Source organism: Patella vulgata, chromosome 9 (genome assembly GCF_932274485.2).
Source record: "Patella vulgata chromosome 9, xgPatVulg1.2, whole genome shotgun sequence".
Taxonomy (NCBI): Eukaryota; Metazoa; Mollusca; class Gastropoda; family Patellidae; genus Patella; species Patella vulgata.
In genome coordinates, this window is record NC_065887.2 from 1,217,275 (window position 1) to 1,240,279 (window position 23,005).

Here is a 23,005-nt window from a genome sequence, read left to right on the forward strand (position 1 = left end):
GAGTCGATCTAATATCAATGTAATGGGACCGTTTCCATGTAGTTTAATAGACAATTTACTACGTGAATGTTGTTCCATATTTCTCACTGCCAATATTGATGCCAAAACGTATTAACGTGACAAAATATAATAAACGATAGACAATCTATATGGAATGTACTTCAGAAACTTATTAAAACCACAACATTGTTATTAGTAAATGGCAAAGCTCTCACAAACGTATGTTTTAAGAAAGACATTTTTTTATTGTTTGATTTTTGGTGGTTTCTTTTTGTTGTTTTTCCAATATTGAAGTTAATAACGTGTCGCTTGTGTATTAAGAAAATATTTTTTATTGCAAAGATAAATATTATAAAAAGGGCCTTCAAAATTTAATTAAGCTAGTAATAGAGGGATATCAGAACATCATCTAGACAATATAATCACCTCGAAAACACTAAGATGATCCGCTGCGAAAAAATAAAATATAAAGTTAAAGTTAACCTCTGTTCAGAATCTGGATTGCAGTGGGTCAACGAACGTCAACGATACGTATATAATTAACACCAAATTTCATATGTTTTTAATTAAGTGAACTAATTAACTTTACTTTAATTAAGTGTAATAATTACCCAAGAAGATATATTTTTAATTTAGTGAACTAATTTCTACCAAGTACCGATATCGTTATCTAATTACCCCGAAGGACACCTACCCTTTATTACTCCCTAATAACGTAAATCTTTAATTAAGATATCTAATTAACCCTCTCCTCCCAATGGAGCTATGTATTTAAATAAGTTAACTAATTAGCCCCAAAAACATATATCTTTAATTTAACTAATTACCTCGAAGGAGATATATATTTAGTTACTAATTACCCCAAGGATGTAATTATAATTATTACACCCAAGGTAATAAGTAACCTTAGTAACCCTAAAGCAAACATGTATTTAATTAAGTAACCTGATTACCCTTTGCATATATATTTAATTAATGTCACCAATGGCAATATATCTTTAATTAAATGAAATAATTACCCCGAGAATATAATTACCCTTAAGAACCCCTACCCTTTAATTCAGTGAACTAGATAGATGGCTCCAAGGGTGTGTATATTTAGTAAAGTGGCCTCAATGACACGTGCTTTTAATAAAATTAACTAATTACACCAAACGAAATATATCTTTAATTAAGTAAATTAATTACCCCCAATAAAATATATCTTTAATTAAGCAAACTAATTACCCCCAAGAAAATATATCTTTAATTAAGCAAACTAATTACCCATAAGAAAATATATCTTAATTCAGTAAACTAATTACCTCGGAAGGAAATATTATCATTAAATAGTCAAGGTTGGCTTTTGTTATCAAAGGAACTATTGTTATAAAGGAATCGTTAAACTAAATATAGAAATCAATTTTTCACAACCCGATGAATATTATATTACCTTTACAGGTATTTTATAAAATTCAGCTTTGAAGTACCTGTAATTACCGTTAGTTGCTTTGCTACAAACAGGTAAGTCATTGATTAGTCATAACTCGCCATAACAGACAGTTTCATTGCCTAATCCATCACTTCATCAAAAACGCCGATGATATAACAACTCTTCTAGATCCTAGTGTATTAAGGATAAGTAAAAAAAGAAACGAAATAGGATCTGTGTTATAATCAGATTGTGGGTACACTGAAGGTGATCAAGTCGTTGAACGTGCAAGATTTAGATCATACGGTCTGTCATCCTTGTACCCGAGGAGTAGTGTCCCCTGTTAAACCTTATGGATTCTCCGATTTACTCCGACAGCTAATGACCCTTGCACGCAAGCGAATCACTACCCATATTGAAATAAATACTACTGTTAGATAACTCCATCTCTGACCAGGATTGTCCCGTCTGGATTCAGTTTGTCAGTGGTGCAGGGGGTATGGATTCAGCTTGGTAGTGTTGCAGGGGTGTGGGAGTGGTTTCGGCTTGTCAGTGGTGCAGATTCAGCTTGGTAGTGGTGCAGGGAATTTAACAAGGAAAAGCTCCCAGTCGTTCAAATAGCACTACAAAACACGAGGCCCGTTGTACACGTTGGTCTGCAGGTAAAAAAAACATTGGCTTTAGGAATTCGTAAAAGAGTTCGGACAAAATTATCCTTATGGCACACTACATGGGGTATACTTGTCTTCATTATCTTGATTGGAGCAGAAAAGTAGGACGTTTTAAACGTTAAGCCCATTTCATGTCAATTCCCAGTAAATAATTAAAAACAATCAATTTATCCGATTAGTTTATCATATTAAATTTTTACACAATAAAAGTAATCACATCTCGAGCATAATAGACGTCATTAATTTGTTGCTGGTTTTATGTTTGCTACAGATAGCTAAACACGAATTTGTCGCTTGAATAAATTTGTATAAAATTCTATTTCAGGTGGTACCAGTCTTCATCGATGTTGTTTGTCGTACCAAAGTTTGTGTTTTGTTCTATTAATTGCCAGGAATCTATTTGGGTGTGAATAAAGAGCTCCAATGAATGGCGGTTTTACAACTTATTGTTGCAACGCCGATGCGCATTTTATGGCGACATAACACATAAACATGTACATTTTATGGTGACGTTATACACATAAAAACTGTTTGCGTCTACTGCCTTTTTTCCAAGCAGGTCTTTAAAAGGTTTTGATTTTGATGGGCATGCGATTAGTTTTTTTCGATCGTGTCTGAATATGGTTTAGCGGAAGAGTAACAACAGACCTCGTGGACGCCATAGCACCTGGAAACATAAATATGTGTTAATTGAGAGAGAGAAAAAAGATCGAATCGTGGTAACCATTTGTCGCCTTTTGTGTCTCCTGTCCAATGTTTTTCTTTTAATAATGCTACAAAAACTATCTTGGGTTCCGTATGTTTGTGTTGGTGATTTGTAAGACTTTCCCTCGTTAACAGTGTAGATTCAATCACCTACAGTGATGGGGTTTTTTAAAATTATTTCATTAAAGTTGTTATACATCAAGAGTATTACCGTCTCGTGCGTTAAAGTGTTTCCCAGACGTATCCAACAGCGTTATAGACTCGGTGTCGTTAACATTGTGTTCGGTTAGAGCAATTAAAAAATACTAATATTGGATAAGACTACGTAACTGTTATAAAGGACACCAACTTAGATTCCCCTAGAATGGTGTTTCATAATAGACTACTTTACTGTTACAAAGGACACCAATTAAGATTCCCCTAGAATTGTGTTTGGTTTTCTTAATTCAAGAAAACTTATATTTCATAATAGACTGCTTTACTGTTACAAAGGACACCGTAGAATTGTGTTTGGTTCTCTCAAATAAAGAATACTAATATTGAACAACTCACTCGTATAAAAACAACTTTAATATACACTTGCTTTTATTTATGTCTACGTGTTTTATTCATAGTTTATATACCATCTTATTTTGATTTTTTGAAGTATCACCATCGATTAATACCAATAAATATACCGCATTTGTTTAAAACATGTTAAACTTCTTTGCTCAATTTACGGACAATTCCAGTGTAGAAAAGCAGAGCTATTTTCATAGCTTATTATTGGTAACTTAAGGTACATTGACAATCAATCCTACTTCTATGAATGTCGTTATAAAATCAACCCGGTCGATATCAAGGATTATATATATATACTGTTCCAACAAATGACAAGAATAGTTGTATAAAGGTTTACAAAATCTGACGTTTAAACCACTCTGTGAATCAGTCAAAAAATTTATAAGATTTTTTTTTTTTTTTTTTTTTGTTCATTCCGACATATAAAAGAATTCAACTAACTGTGAATCTTAAAAGTGGAATTTGTCAAAACAGAGTTTTAGATGTCTTGGGATTTTTACCTGAAGTTTGATTAAATTAAAGCGACAAGTCTTACTGTTTAGCCAACTAAAACAATCGGTTTAAATGTTCAACCAATTAAAAGCCTTGGTGTAATTCTGGTACGAATTTGAAATAAAACAGATCATTCACTCGTGGATTATTATCTCATTAAGTGGAAAGGACTGTACAGTCATTAACTCACCTTGGATTACCCGAATATCGACTTAAACAAAGCCTAGATCAAACTGTATCCAAAAGACTCATCTCGGATTACCTGTATATCGACTATAACGTAACCCAAACGGAAATTACAGATTATTCACTTCCGGTTTTAAAGATGGCTACCTTGGTTTTATTTATGCTTCTGTTGCTGTTGGTTGACCATGGAACACAAGCTGGCTCTAATCATGTAAGTAAATATTAGTTAATATTTTCTAGACAATTATGTAACAATGGAGTGGTATAATAATCTCCAAAAACTTCGCTAATATTTTCTAGACCATTATTATGTTTTAAGGGTTTTCTATTGTATGCTGAGCTTACCTGTATATCCTTAGTATTTTTATTTTTCTATTCTCATATTTGCTTTTATATGTAAATTGTAAAGCGCACTGGAACACAGTACTGTGGAAGTGGCGTTAAATAAATCCATAATAAATAAATAAATATTTCAAATGGGGCGCTATGGCTAACCCAAAAACTTAGCTAGTCTGTCCTCGATGGATGGATGGCACATCCTTAAAACTTATTTCCTCCGTTCTAGAACATCTTGTCTAACATCTTGTATGAGAAATCCGAAAAATCTATCCAAGACAAGTATGCCAGCTTAGTCAACCTGTCCTCGATGGGTGACGTGTTATCAATCTAGTACAAACTAGCCTTCAAATCATCACATAATACATTGACAGAAATTTTTAAAATACGAAGTTTTTTTTTATAAAACGGTCGTAACGTTGATTATAATTAAAATTTTGTTACTAGCGGTTCAATCTTTTTAAATGAAATGGAGTTAACCTCCTACTGTCCTTCCCCGGCTGAGTTAATTTAGATGGACATACGTCACACAGTGTGCTATGACAGAAATTTTGCCCGGACAGCGGCATTACGGTCTACTCTTATATCGAATTCCAACTGCCAAGGGATCTTTTACGTTGTCCTTTGCCAGATCCTTTGTCGTGAACCACTGACAAGGGAGATCCACGTCGGAAATCCCGATGAACTGTCTCGGGCAACATCGGAAGCAAATCCAAGATCTCCAGGTTAGCGAACCAAGGTCATGCTCACTAAAACGCAACTGGCATGCCTTGTTAGTAGTGTATTACTCGGGGCCCAACAAGATGTCAAAGTCAAAGATGTCATACATTGCATGATTTTAACCTTTTAAAGCATTATGGCGAAGAATTTAATAAGCCGCCTTTTACTGCCCCACGCATTTAATGCTATCAAATTATTATATCTTATTTAGAGATATTCATTTTTTTTTAATTCTAAAGAATTCATCAGATGCCGGAGACGGAGATCTCAGACGCGCTTTATCTAAATAAATCAACTATGAATACAGACGACTGGAGATTAAATTGGTTTAATTCAGTTGGTATATTACACTTTCTGATAGATCGTCATTCAACTAATATCATATTGTGGAGGGTTTATGTCGGCACTCAAATACAATCCTTTAGACCAATTGTGATTTTTAACGAGGGTCTAGACACCATCTTTGATCACATTATAATTGTCAGTTTGACTACTGGTTAGGGACCGGTTGACCGCGACGTTTATTGTGACAAAATCACACACTTTTGGTAATAAATAGCCTAATTAAAATTAGGGACTGGTTGTCCTTGACGTTTATTGTGATAAAATCACACAGTGTTGTTAATAATAGCCTAATTAAAACGTCCGTTTCTTGACATCTACATATATTAGTCCGGGCAAAATAACAGCCACTGTGTATTTATTCAATTGACTGACTGGTTGTTCGAGTGCAACGTTTTCACTCATCGACTGGTTGTTCGAACTCATGGTAAATGTAGTCTCAACTCAATCCACCTGTAAACATGTTTCCTTTCAACCAATCGCAAGACAAAGGAAATTCTACGTATGACCTTGACACGGTATATAAATGTAGCGCCATTTTGTCGAGGCTTTTGTCTACGATATCACCTTAGGTTGAAGTGAACGTAAAACCTTGGGAACGAACGTCAAGGTTTGTTGGTCTTTGGACGGATAGATCTATTTTTTAAGGCCACCTCCAGACTTGGTCAAGGTCGCTGAGATGTAAATAAGGTTAGGGCACGTGATTGTTGACAAGATTGTAGGTTAGGGTTAGGGTAAGAGTTGGCGCTAACCCTATTTACATATCGTGACTTTTGATCAAATCTGAAGGCGGCCTTAAGAATAGATCAAACCATGTTTGGAGCGGAAACAATATAGGCTGGTATAATCGTGAAATGAATGAAGGTACAAGTGGGGAGTGGTCGTTGCCATGCGACCAATGTTCAAATGGAACATGGTAAATGCGGTAGTGGTTGTTACCATACAACCAATCTGGTCCATTTGACAACTTTTACGAAACCTAGTCCAAAAAGCGTTTAGTATGTTGAAAACTGGTTCCTTACAAATTCGTTGGATTCAAAGTTTTGAGGCAGGAAGCCGGGGGGGGGGGGGGGCATCGTTTTATAAGTATTAAAAACATGCGTCTAATTTATAGAAAATCTGAATGTATCTGCTGTTAGTTTATTCTTTGTTCTGTGAAACATTTGGGATTTTGTGATCGTATATGTTTGTCACCGCGTCTGTTCGTCCGTCGGTCCGGCATCCAGCTAAAGTTAACATCCGACTGACTTGAAATTTATACACATTTAATGGTCGTAATAATTACCTCTAAAGTTATGGCAATTGGTTATTTTGAAAAATCCTGTTGGCGCTCTAGAGAATAAAGATTTTACACAGTGTTTAAGAGTACGAGGCGAAGAATCCGATTGATTTTCAAAAATTTACGATGATTACTGACAGGACTAGGGCCAGGGGCGTAAATGTGGGAGGGTGTGGCTTCTGACTGCGTCACTCGTACAGGGAGTATGTGCATCAGTCGGTCGCATTTTGGCTAAACACCCCCCCAAACAAAATCGTTATGTACGCCCCTGACTAGGGCCCTTGATCTCCTAAAATATCCTGTGGACGCTCTAGAGACGAAAGTTAATGTCCGATTGGCTTTAAATTTATACACAGAGTTTAAGGCCATGGGATCACGATGCCTTGATTTTAAATTTATAAATGGAGCGTAAAGAATTGAGACAAACAAGTCTATTGATTTTCAACAATTTCTAAAAACTTGAACAGCTAAATTCATGATATTATATGTTTTGTATATTAAATGTTATAATACTAAATGTTTTGTGTACTAAATGTTAGCATGTGGCAAAATTAGAAGCCAAACAAATTCTAATGATTCTCTGATAATTACTTAATGGGTTGTTACTCTGAATCAGATGTTAGTGTCTTGTAAATGTTTTCATTATATGCCACAATCCTTGTTGACTGTCCGGACGACATATCTTAGGACGTATGATCTTGCCTAGCAATCTATCTTTGTAAACGGCGCTGTGATCACGCGGGCTCCATGACTTATTTACACATCAAATTGCATCTATTGGTATATGGGATTGGTCTTATGGTGTATTTCGGGAATGTTAATACAAATGAAATGAAATGGGGTTTAACGTCCTACTGTTCTGCACCTAAACTGGGCTAAGGGCTAATAAAGACGGGCATACGCCATACAGTGTGCTATGAGGGAAATTTTGCCCGGGCAGCGGCACTGCGGCCTACTCTTATATCGAATTCCAACTGCCAAGGGATCTTTTACGTGCACGCCAATGTGTACACGGGACCTCGGTTTTTCGTCCCATCCGAACGACTAGACAGCTGTCCTTGTCAGGCCCTCCGTCCTGCATCACTGACAAGGGGAGAAACCACGCTGGAAAATCTGGATGAACTTTCTGGGCCAATGCAGGGATCGAACACCCGACCTCCAGGCTAGGAATGTTAATACACCAAGCCGATAAGAATGGATCTGGTGAGTTTGGGGTTATAACATGAATGGTTGATATTCATGGAAATGTCACTGGAAGTCGGACAAAATAAAAGAAAGGAAATTGTAGTCTAATTTGAATAAGGTTGAGGTACATTTATTATAACCTTGTTGGACTATCACACCGAATTACAGCTTGACTGTTGGTTATATCATGTCTTATTTAAACATACATTATGCAAGAGCTAAATCTGCCAATTGCAGGTCTTTCTTTAGGCTAAAGAAACTTATTTTCCCGTCTTTTCACGAACACGAGGGATTCGCCACTCACCATGATTTATATTCAATGGTAATCAATTTAAATATCCTTGTACGTATTGTTACATTGCGAGTAATTTGACAATACAATAACATATATATCATTACACCCCTCTATTCTCATGACAAGAAGAACAAAGTCTATGTCCTTCGTCAAATTATAAAACAGCATTAAGGACACGGACATAGTAATTTGCTGATTGAATCCATTGAGAATATTATTATTAAATCTTACACAACCGGTGTTCCTTCGCGCTTACAAAGGGGAAGAAGAATAGCTGTAATTTCATTAATGATAAGCTGGCTATTTCTAATGAAATACTTTCAAGATTTTTTCCAATTTTATAGCCGAGTCGCCTGACAGTTTGTCAATTTGACAAGATGTAAAGTATACTACAGCGACATGGTAAATTAGTGAAGAGAGTTTTTCCAATATCATCTGATTTGATACGTCTTATTTAAAAGTTGTTCTGCTAGACTGTTTCCGTCAGGGCACGTAGATGGCGGACGTCAGAGGAAGCAAGTAATATAGTTCTATTGCCTATATATATGTAGTTTTATTATCTATTTATAGTTTTACTATCATAAAACCCATCATTAATTAGCAGGGTGTTGTATGCCACATCAACGATAAATCTTAAAATCCATGAAAACAAAAAATCTCAGATTTAATGAAAACAAAAAATCTCAAATGTAATGAAAACAAAATATCACGAATTTAATGATAATAAAAAAACCCTCAAATTTAATGAAAAATAAAAAAAATCTTAAAATGAAGGAAAACAAAAGATCAGAAAATGAAGGAAAACAAAAATTCACAAAATCAGGGAAGACCAAAAAAATTTAAAATTAATAAAACTGGCAAAATCAAAATGAAAAGAAAATCTTAGAATTAATGAAAATGAAACAAACCAGCCAAGGTTGACTTTTCAATTTACTCTGTGTAAGGCGTTTATAGTACCATCGCTGTCGGTGATTAGTTACCACACAAAATCATTTTTTTTATGAAATTATTTATATTTTGGCGAGAGAGAGAGGGGAGTTAACGTCCACTCGACACAAACTATGCCATTTCGGGACTAACATATAGATTCAATTTTATTTCAATAATTCGCTTGCGCGTAGGAGTCTTTAGCAGTAGGAGGAAACTGGGGGACCCGGAGAAAATCCACGAGGTTGAACAGGGACCCTACTTATATTTTGGATAAGATATGTAGAACATGGATATCTATAATATCTATTTTCTTATCAGTCACTTTTTGCAATATTTTGGGTCATTTTGACAAAACACACCAGCCCATGTCGGTTCTTGTTTGAGCATAGTGTGGTCGATATGTTTACTGTAATAGACTCCCTCCCTCTCTCTCTCTCTCTCTCTCTCTCTCTCTCTCCATTCTCTATAGAACAAGTTAATTCAATCTGATTAAAACACAGATCCTATTTCGTTTCGTTTCTTATAGTTCAAAATTTAGTTTTACTTGTTTTTACATCATCAGAACAGACGTTGTGATGAATTAGCCAATGAAACGGTCTGTTACGGCGAGTGCTTGGCGTTTTCTGCACGGAACCGTGGGTAAACCACTACAAACCCCAACGCTGAATGATTAATCAATGTCTGACGTCATAGGTCAAAAGCCGCTCGTATGACCCCTGACGCGACCTCTCAGTACAACCGGTCAGATCCCCATGTAGTGTAAGCCATCGAAAGTATAACAAAACGAAACGAAATATAGATCTGTATTTTAATCAGATAGAGTTAATTCGATTCAGCGAAAGGTGGACGTCTTGAACTCAAGCTCCAGTTGACATATGCAATTTACACGTCGCGAAGTGTTTTGATTTGACGCAATATGGTTAATTCGAGGTAAAAATTGGATTAAATCGGGGGGTGGAAATGTGAGTCTGCATTTTGATCCAATCGTAGGTCATCGATTAAGTCAAATATATTTGTATGTAATCACTTCTTCGTTTTCTTTCGATTTGGATGTCAATTTTGTCGACTTCTTCGTCTAGTATTAATGGAAATTTTTTGAAGTTTTTTTTCCTACTCAGACAGAAACATTATACAGTCAACAGACGAACGATGGTCAAATACAATAATTGCTTAAGAAATCCAGATAGTTGACCCATGCAAATATTTTAATCAAATAATTTTGACATGCGGGGTTATCTTTGGATTAAAGATTAGTCATTTTTAATTTTTTTTTTCCTAAGAAAATGGCAGGAAATAAAATTTATTGTCAATAAATAATGCTTCGATATTCCCGAATGAAAGTCGCTTACAGAGCAACGGACTTCTCATACAAAACAAATAGATGTTTGGCCATTTACAACAATGTTTCTATTGGTCCAAGAACTGACCGTCAAGCCCTATATAGTCATCTTTTTGTTGATTTTGATGCAATGCTTTTCGGACAAAAGCGTATTGCTCTGCCGAAGTGCTATTTTCTGGGGAGGTAGTTTATTCCAACACTGACGACGATAACTCGGAATTTATAATTAAAATTGTACTTTTAATAAACGAGTGTCCAAAACTGGCTAACGGTCATAATAACGAAATAGGGCGAGCCGGTCATCAGACTAAAGTTACAGTAGAATATAGAACATATATACAAGCTTAGGATAAAAATAATTATATAATAATATTTGATCAGAAATGTTAAATTGAACATAGGAAACAGATGTTTAGGCTAAATATAGAAGATGATATGGACATACCAAGAACGTGTGATAACTATAATTACATAATATATATCGTTACATAATAAAGATGGGTTCCCGCGTATAAACTTTGTGATTTAATGGTATATATGGACCAAAAACATATTCAAACTAATTAATTTGTCATAATTATGCTTCAAATCCTTTTCAAACACTGTAATTGCGAAGGAATGCTCTGCTATTAAAATTTGATAAAACCAGGTCATGTTTACGTCACGTCTTGTGAGTCAGAGGAGCATTCATTGCATACATAAGACGATGTTGTCTTTAATCGCTTACTATTTATTACAAATATCGAATCCTAATTCAATTCTCGAATTGTCCACTACCCGCCTCTTTTTCCGTCATTTTTATCTCAGAAAGTAATGTACGTCTTACTCTTCATAAAGTTTATCAACTTGTACATCAAGCGCTCAATGTTCGCTTGTGACCTTTGACATCACGCGTGCAGAAGTTCCTAATCAACAGCCCGTCGATTAGGGGAACCCTTACATTTGTGTCCTGTATACGCTCCATGAATGTTTTTCGGGGAATCCAGTATTTGTCTAGTCAGATTGGATATCTCTACTTTCCATATATACCAAAATTGCCATACTTTTATTGGAAATAACCACCCGATAAATACTTTTCTGGGAACCCATCTTTAAGTTTAAACCCAAACAGTTAAAAGACTTGAAAGATTAATGAGATATCGATTCGGAGATTGGTCAGTTATATAATATACAAAGATACACTATAACAACTCCATCAATTCAAACTGGACATGCTTGTTCCTTGTTTAATATGACGTCATAATTTGTGATGACGTCATAACTCTCTCGTGCTTGTTTTAAAAATGAAATGTAATAAGGTTTCGGATCTCACTGTTCATACATCATACAGTGTCACATGGGGGAAATTTGACCCGGTACTCTTATGTCGAATTTATACTCTGGCGGGTTATTTTACATGCACGCCAATGTGTACGCGGGACCTCCGTTTTTTGTCTAATCCGAACGACTATACGTTTCCCTTGCCAGGCCCTCCATCCTTCACCACTGACTGACAACGGGGAACCACGCGGGAAAATGCCGATGAACATTCCCTGTCAACACAGGGATGGAACAGGGGTCAACGTCTTACTCACTGAGCCACCGCGGGTTCCCCCCCCCCCCTTGAGTTATAAGTAGATAAATCGAGGGAAATAGTCACCATCTTGATTCTTGGTAGAGTAGGGTCCAGGTGAAAGAGACCCGCGCTCGACCCTACTCGCAGTTCAGGGTGGATCAATTTGACAGAAATTTTCAGCAAATTCCCTTTACATTATCTAGGTTTTTTTTAACTATTATAGTGAGAACTACCAGCTCTTTATCTAATCTCCCATAATGTATCTTTAAACCTCATTTGATTTCATTTCTTTGACTTGCCAGTAACTTCGAAGTGACAAGAGGTTATATATCCATATATGGTTCAATCAGCACTATGTCGCTTGAACAAATCGTGAAATAACTCAAGTGTTATTTTTTTATGATGATGAAGTGCGAATGCAAGTAGTGAGTGACGTAATGGCCCTTAGAGATGACAGAAAACACGTTTTACCGATTGAAGCATGCTAATTAAAACGAGATAAACTGAAAGAACTTCTTAACCAGTCACTGTCAAGCATTCCATAACATTTGTCAACCAATCATCTTTAGGCCATGATTGCCTTTTTTGAACTTTTCTATAAAAATGGTGCTATAGTGTCCATAATCGAGAACCGTAACAATTATTACATCTGCATTAGCGAAATTAAAACTGCAAAAACGATGGCATTTCGTCATTAAACTTTGTAGTGAAATGACATTTAACTTCATGCTTCTCTGCATTAGGCTAATGTCGTTTGATTTTTGTCTTTATACGGGATCCGTGCTGGATCAGTGAGAAAGACGTTGGTGCGCTAATCTCGGGGTCATCGGATTTTTCCGGCGTGGTTCCCCCTTATCAGAGGTGCCGGACTCATGGCTTGGCAATGGAACACGTATAGTCGTTCGGATGGAACGAAAAAAAACGAGGTTCCGTGTACATATTGGCGTGCACGTTAAAGAACTATTGACATAAGAACATAAGAACTCTGTATGGGCAAAAATTCCCTCATAGCCATTTGCATAGCGAATGCCCATCATCATTATTCCAGTCGGAGCAGAACAGTACGTAATTACACTCCTGCTTTCGTTTATGCAATGGAATGAAATAATAGCGTTTAAAGTGGGATCCACAAATTACTTTGGGTATTTTAAGACTAACATGTCGTCATTTTCGTTTCTATGGTTACGCATGCAATACATGACGTACAAGATAAACTTTCTGTTTTAACCCTATTGTTAGCAGACGAACTTTAATGTGTTTAAAGGACAATATTAGTGCCAGTCATTATCACATATGTGATAGAACTGGTTAAACACGTTCCAAATATTATTTTATCACAGAGATCATTGCTATGGTAGATGCGTAATCAATGCTTCAACAATCGGAAGTGACGAACGCAAAAGGAAAACACAAGTAGTCCTTCTATATAACTGACTGAAGTGACGAGTGATAACAGATACACGGGCGAATTTCTGCTCACTAATAATTCTTTCGAAGACCAAAAGTTGTTGTGTGAGACTGTGAAAGGATATCTGACAATTCACATGTGATAATGACTGGCACCAATATTGTCCTTTAATGTTGCCGTGAATAATTCGATACAGTGTCTAGTCGTTCGGATGGGACGAAAACAGGGGCCGCGTACACATTGACATGCACGTAAGTGAACCCTGACAGTTAGATTCAACTGCTGTCTGTTCAAAGTACAGAAATAGATTAAATCCAGTATCGATTAATCAACGATATCGATAATCAAATTAGACGTAATATGGTCTGTCAGCCGTCTTTTACGTCAATCATTGTGTGAAATCCAGGGCACTAGAATAGGACACAAATAACTCTCGTGACCCCACGCCATCTTATAATCAAAAGAGCGGGAAATTGAATCAGTTAAGTCACGTGTTAATATTCCGAAACATATCCTGAAGATGAAAGAAATCATCCACCGTACTACATCAAATCAATTAAATTATCCCAGTTTTACTTTTCAATTACAAAGCTTTGAATTCTGTATAGTTTGTTAATAAATGACGTTAAGCGTTTCCAATGTTGTAAATTACAAATATTAATGTCGGTCTAACGTAATCCAAGATGGAAATGAAATGAAATGGGGTTTAACGTCCTACTGTTCTGCTCCGAACTGGACTAATGAAGACGGGCATACGCCATACAGTGTGCTATGAGGGAAATTTTGCCCGGACAGCGGCACTACGGCCTACTGTCGAGGGATCTTTTACGTGCACGCCAATGTGTACACGGGACCTCGGTTTTCGTCCCATCTGAAGGGAAAGACAGCTGTTCTTGTCAGGCCCTCCGTCCTGCATCACTGATAAGGGAGAACCACGCTGGAAAATCTGAATGAACTTGCTCGGCCAATGCAGGGATCGATCACGCGACCTCCAGGCTAGCGAGCCTGCGTCTTACCCACTTAGCCACCGTGACCTCCAATCCAAGAAGGACTCCAGTTTTGATTTATTGATGAATAAAAGTTATTTCAGTTTTCGTATTTTATGTACATGAAGATAAATCTTATTCCAAGTTATAAAAACTTGGGAGGGGAGGGGGGCATGGTGGACGATTGCCCTGTTTTTCGTTTTAGTTCAAGGCCGAAGGACATTTGCCTGATCCCACGTACGCCATTTTTCAACAGTTAGCATTATACATTTCATTTTCCTAAATAGATTGAATTTATTTTGTTTCAATTTCCAGCTGTAGGGTCTTTAACTTAGTATTCATCCACAGTCTTGGACATTGCAAACACGACTTATTGGTCAATTTAAATCTTACGGTGAAAAGTTGGGCTTCTAATATCCAATATTTAAAACTAAATAAAAATTTTAAAATTGGCATCCGAATAATGTGTCAGAATGTTTTTGAGCGCAAACTGTCTGAAGCGACTCGATGAACGAGGCTAAACATATCCATTGTAGGAAAATACTACCGGTGTAGACTGGAATAACCAGACGCCAGAGTTTGCCATTCAATTCAGATTCTTCGAGTATTTCGCGGAATATAACTGATTAGAAATTAGAGTAAAAACAGAAACGATTGAATGTAAATCAGTTTATATACATTCATATAATACAGTATTATATGCGTTGCGACCCATTTGTGTCTATTTCTGGGTCCCAAATATTAGAGATTTAGCTTCTTTAACGATCAATGTCCATCTGTCGGGGGATCTTTCACGGCCAATGTCCGACTTGTTGGGGATCTTTAACGATTAATGTCCAACTGTTGGGGGATCTTTAACGGCCAATGTCCAACTGTCGAGGATCTTTCACGGCTAATGTCCGACTGCCGGGGATCTTTCACGTGCTACCAATTGTTTACGCAGGACTGAATGGGTGACTGTGACGTCATAATGATGTCACTCGACCAAATTTAGTTGATATGTAGCTGGTATTATGTTGATTGAAATTGCTCGTCTGAAAAGTTGGTTGGCCAAATGATCTAAGCTGTGTACTTTAGTTCGTATGGCCTGTCATTGAGTAAAGTGGAATTGTCCCCATTCCTTGCTTTTACGTGACAATTCGTACCGTCGCATGTACATCCTCGTGGGTTTTCTCCGGGTTCTCCACTTACACCCACTGCTACAGACCCATATGCAAGTGATTTTTTTAAAATGAAGTTGAACCCTATGTTAGTCCCGAAATGACCTAGTTGGTCTCTCTCTCCCTCTCTCTCCCTCTCTCTCTCTCTCTCTCCCTCTCTCTCACTCTCTCTCTCTCTCTCTCTCGATGTTATCTGGAATCGTAAAAAAAAATACGAAAATAATCAAGAGTAGTCCATTAATCTTAAATTATCAATCAGAAAAAAGCACAACAAATCAATTACATGAGATTATAAAAACTAACCGAACATATTTAACAGGTGTGTAAAGAAATTAACTGATGCAAGAGACAGTAAAATATGGATTGTACAAACCTCCAGGGAATAAAACAACTCGTAGTAAAAGTAATGGTATCAACGTTGTACCTATCTTATGAGTGATATCAAATATACATTGACTAAAACCCCAGGGAATACGATACTCTTACAAAAACTGATGGTATCAAGAAAGCTGTAACTATGTTTAAAGTGTTGTTAGTGATAGCAACTGTGAATTCACCCAAAAAACAACACGGAATACGAAAAGAAACGCCTTGTAAATGTTGATGCATCAAGGATGTAAGTATCTTATAAGTGTCACAAGTGACAGTCACTACGCATTGACCAAACAACCATGGACTAAGAATTTCCTTATAAATGTGATCTTATCCAGAGAGTAATAGAAATGAATACTTCCCAGCAAATAAGGATTAAAGACGTCTTTCCTCACAGATAACAGTTCAAAGGAATTTGTAAATAAGCGATCAATGAATTAAACTTCAAACACGAACATTTCGCAAACAGGTTTCAAGAAATCAGCATGTCGCCATGTTATTCAACTTGGATTGTTTTTGTTGTGTTTTTATTACTAGGTGCAATTAGGGGAACTAAGATGTCAAGGAGTAACATGTTCAACACCCCTACGAGGAAGCCAATTATTGAAATAAAGTTGAACCATGTTAGTCCCGAAATGACCTAGTTTGTGTCGAGTGGACGTTACTTAACATTTAATTAAAGGGGCTGTTCTCGCTATAATAGTTAAGCAATAGATAATAAAAACAGAATATACTGAAAATTTCAGCCAAATTGCTTCACTCTGAACCGAGATACATGTATTAACGATTCAATTTTAGACTAGCCTCGATCGTCATTACTATCGTTGGTACCATAATAAACAAAGTCTTGCTTATCCAGTTTTACATTAAATTATCCATCACAATGTCAAAACGTATTCAAATCCGCTAAATATCGCAGGCTAGCGATCGGGAGTTGATTATCGTCTTGATAATTTCATTAATGTTTAATTAATTTATATAACAATTCAAGCCTAACGAAAGACCTGCAATATCTTTGTAATTAATGAACCATTTAGGGCTAATATTTATTTTAGAAATGAAATGGGGTTTAACGTCCTATTCTGCACCGAGTGGGATAATGAAGACGGGCATACGCCATACAGTGTGCTATGAGGGAAATTTTGCCCGCGCAGCGGCACTACGGCACTCTTACATCGAATTCCAACTGTCAAGGGATCTTTTACGTGCACGCCAATGTGTACACGGGACCTCGGTTTTTCGTGCCATCCGAACGACTAGACAGCTGTCCTTGTCACGCCCTCCGTCCTGCATCATTGACAAGGTGTAACCACGCCGGGAAATCTGGATGAACTTTCTCGGCCAATGCAGGAATTATTTCTTTTAGAGATCCATGTTTCTCGACATTGTGTTTTGCAAGAGATTCCTAAATACTTCACTTTACATTCAAATACTTTAATTGTTAACAACCTGATCGATGTGAAATGATCGATTTTGTTGAATCATCAGTTCGCACCGTTCTTTCACACAATTGATCTCGGAGATTTATATATTTTTATTTTTTTTTTACAATGAAAGCCACATTGAGCATGAGATTTATTTCTATGGCAGCAAATGGCTACAAATCGCCACGTGATGGTACATAATTATTGTCAACCATCAAACTCAAAATAACGCCCCATCTGTGTACCTGGGGTGTACCAGGGGTGGACTGGGAAAGACCATGTGAGGGGGCTGGGGATCTGTATCTGATATGGGTTTTTTTTAAAGTGAATTATAGAAATGAAATGGGGTTTAACGCCCTACTGTTGTGCCCCGACTGGGTTAATGAAGACGGGCATGCGCCATACAGTGTGCTATGAAGGAAATTCTGCCCGAGCAGTGGCACTATGGCCCACTCATATATTGAATTCCAACTGCCAAGGGATCTTTTACGTGCACGACAATTTGTACACGGAACAAGTGAAGTATAGTTTGAATGGTTACATTTACAATGAAATATCCTTGCATTAGTTGTATCTTTATTTAGTCTTTCGGATGGAACGAAAACCCAAGGTCACGTGTTCACATTGGGTGCACGTAAAAGAAGCCTTGACAGCAGAAATTCCATATAAGAGTAGTCCGTAGTGCCACCGTACGGGCAAAATTCCCTCATGTGACACTGTATGGGGTATACCTTTCTTCATTGACCCAGTCAGAGCACAACAGTAGGACGTTAAACCCCATTTCATTTCATTTCTATCCCATGAAGCGGGTCAAGGGGTAGATAACTTTAAAACCCAATTAAATTTGATTTCTATCCCATGAAGCGGTTCAAGGGGTAGATAACTTTAAAACCCCATTTAATTTAATTTCTATCCTATGAAGCGGGTCAAGGGGTAGATAACTTTAAAACCCACATTTCACCACGGAACTGATTCGTATTCAGAACCTGTCAAGAAACGGTCGATCATTAAAAACAACAAACTTCAGAAAGTAAACATTTATCTCTAACGAATTCCTGATTGATTTGTTTAAAATCACAACTACATACATATCTAGCTAACAAGAATGGTGGATATAGAATTCTAAAACTAAACAAGGAATAGATGCTAAACAATTTAAATATATCTATTTATAGATAGCAAACAAATACCAACAACTCAAATAAAAACCCATTTATTATTTACATTTAAAGAATAAAATGAAAGATTGATATTTGCCCAAATTTACTCAAAATTACAAAGTAGAAGCAATAAGAATTGAAAGTGTCGAAAAATTATTTTTTAGAATCGATAAATTGACGCCGTAGCTTCTTCATTTCTAAAGATAAGTTGAAGCATAGATATTTACACAAACTTTGGTTAAAACAAATAATATACAAGAAACTGTCGGGATATTTCTTCAGCTATTGATGAATTGAAACATTATTGGACGCCATTTTAGCTGGTCTTTGTGCTTTAAGACTTTGATAAATGGAAGTTGTTGCTTCGCGGGCTGATGTCTATAGATCATCTTTTCTTTAAATATATCTCTCGCTTCAAATATTGTTTTATATTACCATGGAGGTGAGACATTGGAGAAAAAAAATAATTTATTTTCTACTCGTCTGACTCTTGCTGTATTTGGGCTTCAAACAGAGGGGAGTCGCGGTGGTTCAGTGAGTAAGAAGTTGGCTCGCTAAACTGGAGGTCGCGTATTCGATCCCTGCATTGACCGAGAAAGGTCATAGGGATTTTCCGGCGTTCTTCCCCCTTATCAGTGACGGGGGGTTGGATGGCTGAATGGTTAGCACGTGCACGCAGTATCATAAAGTCTGTCATTGAGTTAACTGGCGTGGTTTCGATTCCCCGGTTGTACGTAACAAGGAGTAGGGTCGCCTGTCCAACCTCGTGGGTTTTCTCCGGGTCCTCCGGTTTCTTCCCACTGCTAAAGACCCCTACGCGCAAGCGAATTATGGAAATAAAAATGACATAGTTTGTGTCGAGTGGACGTTAAGCCCCATTTCTCACTCTCTCTCTCTCTCTCTCTCTCTCTCCTCTCTCTGTCAAGTGACAGTGTATAGTCGTTCGGATGGATCGATAAACCGGGGTCCCTTGTACACATTGTCATACACGTAAAAGATCCATTATCCCAGTCGCAGCAGAACAGTAGAACGTTGAATCCCATTTCATGTCATTTGTATAAGTCCAACATAATTAATTTAAATCCGGAAAGTTTCTGATTAGCAAATAAAGGGACAGGTACTTTAATAGGTTGATGTGTATGCAAATTTTCAAGATATATTGGACGATTTACAAAAAACTATGCCAATATTTTCTACACGAAGATGTTCATAACAAGCAAAATCATTAAATCTATTAAGTTTCTTATCACCACAAGAGACTACTACAATAGGTTGATGTGTGTGAAATACATTTTAAAGGTATCTTAAGCGGTTTAGGAACATATATATGGGGTTTAACGTCCTACTGTTCTGCCCCGAACTGGGCTAATGAAGACTTGCATACGCCATACAGTGTGCTATGAGGGAAATGTTGCCCGGGTAGCGGTACTATGACCTACTCTTAGATCAAATTCCAACTGCCATGGGATCTTTTACGTCCCGTCCGAACGACTAGACAGCTGTCCTTGTCGAGCCCTCACTCCTGCACCACTGACAAGTGGAAACCGCGTCGGAAAATCCCGATGAACGTTCTCGGCCAATGCAGGGATAAGTGGTTTATGAGATATGGTTCCAGACTTGGTTAATATGTCAAAATACATACACAATCTGTATTATAACGCGGGAAGACTCATTTTAACTCTGTATAAGATGACTGACCTTTAAGTTCACGTGCAGCATGGTACTACCTGTGACGTCACATCATATCACGTGAGTTGTTAACAGTAACACAAACTGGACCGGACAGAATTGGTGCCTTTTACTCATTTTACGCCTCCGCGTATTATTTTATAGACCCATTTGCACTAAATAGGAAATATTTTTTATCCAGATATACTTCAAACATCTTTTTTTTCTTAATAATTTTAAAACATTGTTTTAGAATTTAATTTGAAGAACAAAATCAGTTAATGTTGAAGGCTAATTAATTCGCCTCGATGTTATTCCTTTCGTAGCTTATAACAGCCAAGCTAGTATTTATTGTTGATCCGTGTGTCTTTTCTGTTGTCGTCAATGATTTCACTTGGCCATTTCGTCTCCTGAAAATGTTTTTACGAAACAGCAGGAATTCATCCGGCTTACTACTGCACCACGTGACCTGATGTCACTCTAACCTCTAGGCTTATTCTGCGTTTACTGGCGGCCATTTTCTATCCCTGTGTTTACATATAAATATTTTATGAGACAATCTCCCCATCAAATGACATTTTTTACAAGTTATCATTAAAATTAGTTTTTGTTGGGGGCAAGAAACATGACGCTTGTAATAAAACTAGTTTATTGTGTATCTGAAATCATTACTGCGATTGATTTTTGTGTGGAGGAAGATTTTACCAAATAAGATCAAAATATAATTATCTTTTCCTGTATCCCCGCTCACCAAAAGAAAACACCTAATAGAGAGAGAGAGAGAGAGAGAGAGAGAGAGAGAGAGATGGGGTTTAACGTCCACTCTACACAAACTAGGTCATTTCAGAACTAACATATGGTTCAATTTTATTTCAATAATTGGCTTCCTCGTAGGGGTGTTGAACATGTTACTCCTTGACATCTTAGTTAACCTAATTGTACCTAGTAATAAAAACACAACAAAAACAATCCAAGTTGAATAACATGGCGACGTGCTGATTTCTTGAAACCTGTTTGCGTAATGGTCGTGTTTGAAGTTTAATTCATTGATCGCTTATTTACAAATTCCTTTGAACTGTTATCTGTGAGGAAAGACGTCTTTAATCCTTATTTGCTGGGAAATATTCATTTCTATTACTCTCTGGATAAGATCACATTTATAAGGAAATTCTTAGTCCATGGTTGTTGGGTCAATGCGTAGTGACTGTCACTTGTGACACTTATAAGATAGTTACATCCTTGACGCATCAACATTTACAAGGCGTTTCTTTTCGTATTCCGTGTTGTTTTTTTGGTGAATGCACATTTGCTATCACTAACAACACTTTAAACAATGTTACAGCTTTCTTGATACCATCAGTTTTTGTAAGAGTATCGTATTCCCTGGGGTTTTAGTCAATGTATATTTGATATCACTCATAAGATAGTTACAACGTTGATACCATTACTTTTACTACGAGTTGTTTTATTCCCTGGAGGTTTCTACAATCCATATTTTACTGTCTCTTGCATCAGTTAATTTCTTTACACACCTGTTAAATATGTTCGATTTTTATAATCTCATGTAATTGATTTCTTGTGCTTTTTTCTGATTGATAATTTAAGATTAATGGACTACTCTTGATTATTTTCGTATTTTTTTACGATTCCAGATAAAAATCGTGAAAGATAAATTTTGCTTATCGTGATCAATTATTCATGACATTTTTTATAGTAATTATTTTTATGTCCGTGTTCATAATCGAATTGGCTTAAAAACAAATACAAAGTGTTGATTTAAGTGAAGTTTATGTTTCGTTAACTATTTCGTTTTATGCGCTTTCCCCATTTCAAAGTACTATATAAAAAAAGCATAACGTCATCTGACTCTTTCTTAATAATTGTATTTACAATGAATCTGGAACTATTGGGAACAAAAGTGTTGATTTAATTATGTTTTATGTTTCGCGTTAATTTGTGAAATGGGGGATATCTGTCAACATTTCATATTTATTCTCCCATCCAAAGAACTACTACAAAAAAAAACCCACATCGCTCTCTGGTGTGAAAATGTCCTTTATTGAGTTAAGATAAGTGACGATTCTAAAAACATAGATAAATTACAAATATAAAAACGTATAATAAAACTTGTTAAAGAAATAATCTGACACAAGATGAAAAAGGTGGTTTAACATCCCAATTCTCTGCGCACCAAAAGTTAATGAAGACAGGCATAAATTCTTGACCTCGACGTTTCCGTCATCGAATTCCAACCGTCAAGGGCCTGTTTATGTCCACACCGACGAGTACACGTGGTTTTCTTTGTCAGGCACTCCGCCCAACCTGGGGTATACCGAGAGGAGAGGGGGGGGGATCACTGTCTTATCGCAGAAGATAGAGAGAGGGGACGGGGTGGGGGGGGGGGTAAGATTGTGTGTTTGTACTTTTCATATATACCAAATTAGACATACTTTTATTGGAAATAAGCACCCGGTAAATACGTTTCTGGGAAAGTATCTTTAAACTGTGAATAACTGACTACAAATATTTTTATAATCAAAAACTACAGAAATAAAAATATAATTTACGTTTTAAAATATTAAACTACTTTCATAATCTAAAACCTTAGAGATAAATATATAATTAAGATTTCAAAATATAAAACTGAAAATATCTGCCAACAAATATTTCTATAATCAAAAATCAAAACAAGATACGTGAACTCTGTGTACGGGACATCGATTAATAAGGAATAATATATTTATAGAATTCTATGATTATCTTGCCGTTTAGATCAGTCTGTCTGATCAAGACTACAACAAAAGGTAGGAAAGAACCTAT

The 23,005-nt window shown here is 36.6% G+C and overlaps 1 protein-coding gene across 2 annotated transcripts in view; it reads left to right on the top strand.

The window, feature by feature from the left end:
- The window catches only part of LOC126807820 (parathyroid hormone/parathyroid hormone-related peptide receptor), a 72,681-nt gene that overhangs the window by 19,855 nt on the left and 29,821 nt on the right, over window positions 1–23,005 (top strand). The window contains exons 3-4 of one of the 2 annotated variants that reach the window (XM_050532663.2): window positions 1,441–1,503; window positions 2,408–4,237. In XM_050532663.2, coding sequence (XP_050388620.1) covers window positions 4,166–4,237 — 72 coding nt within the window. In that variant the 5' untranslated portion in view covers window positions 1,441–1,503; window positions 2,408–4,165. Of the gene's footprint in view, window positions 1–1,440; window positions 1,504–2,407; window positions 4,238–23,005 lie in introns of those variants that run through there. The other variant, XM_050532662.2, reaches the window with a different exon arrangement.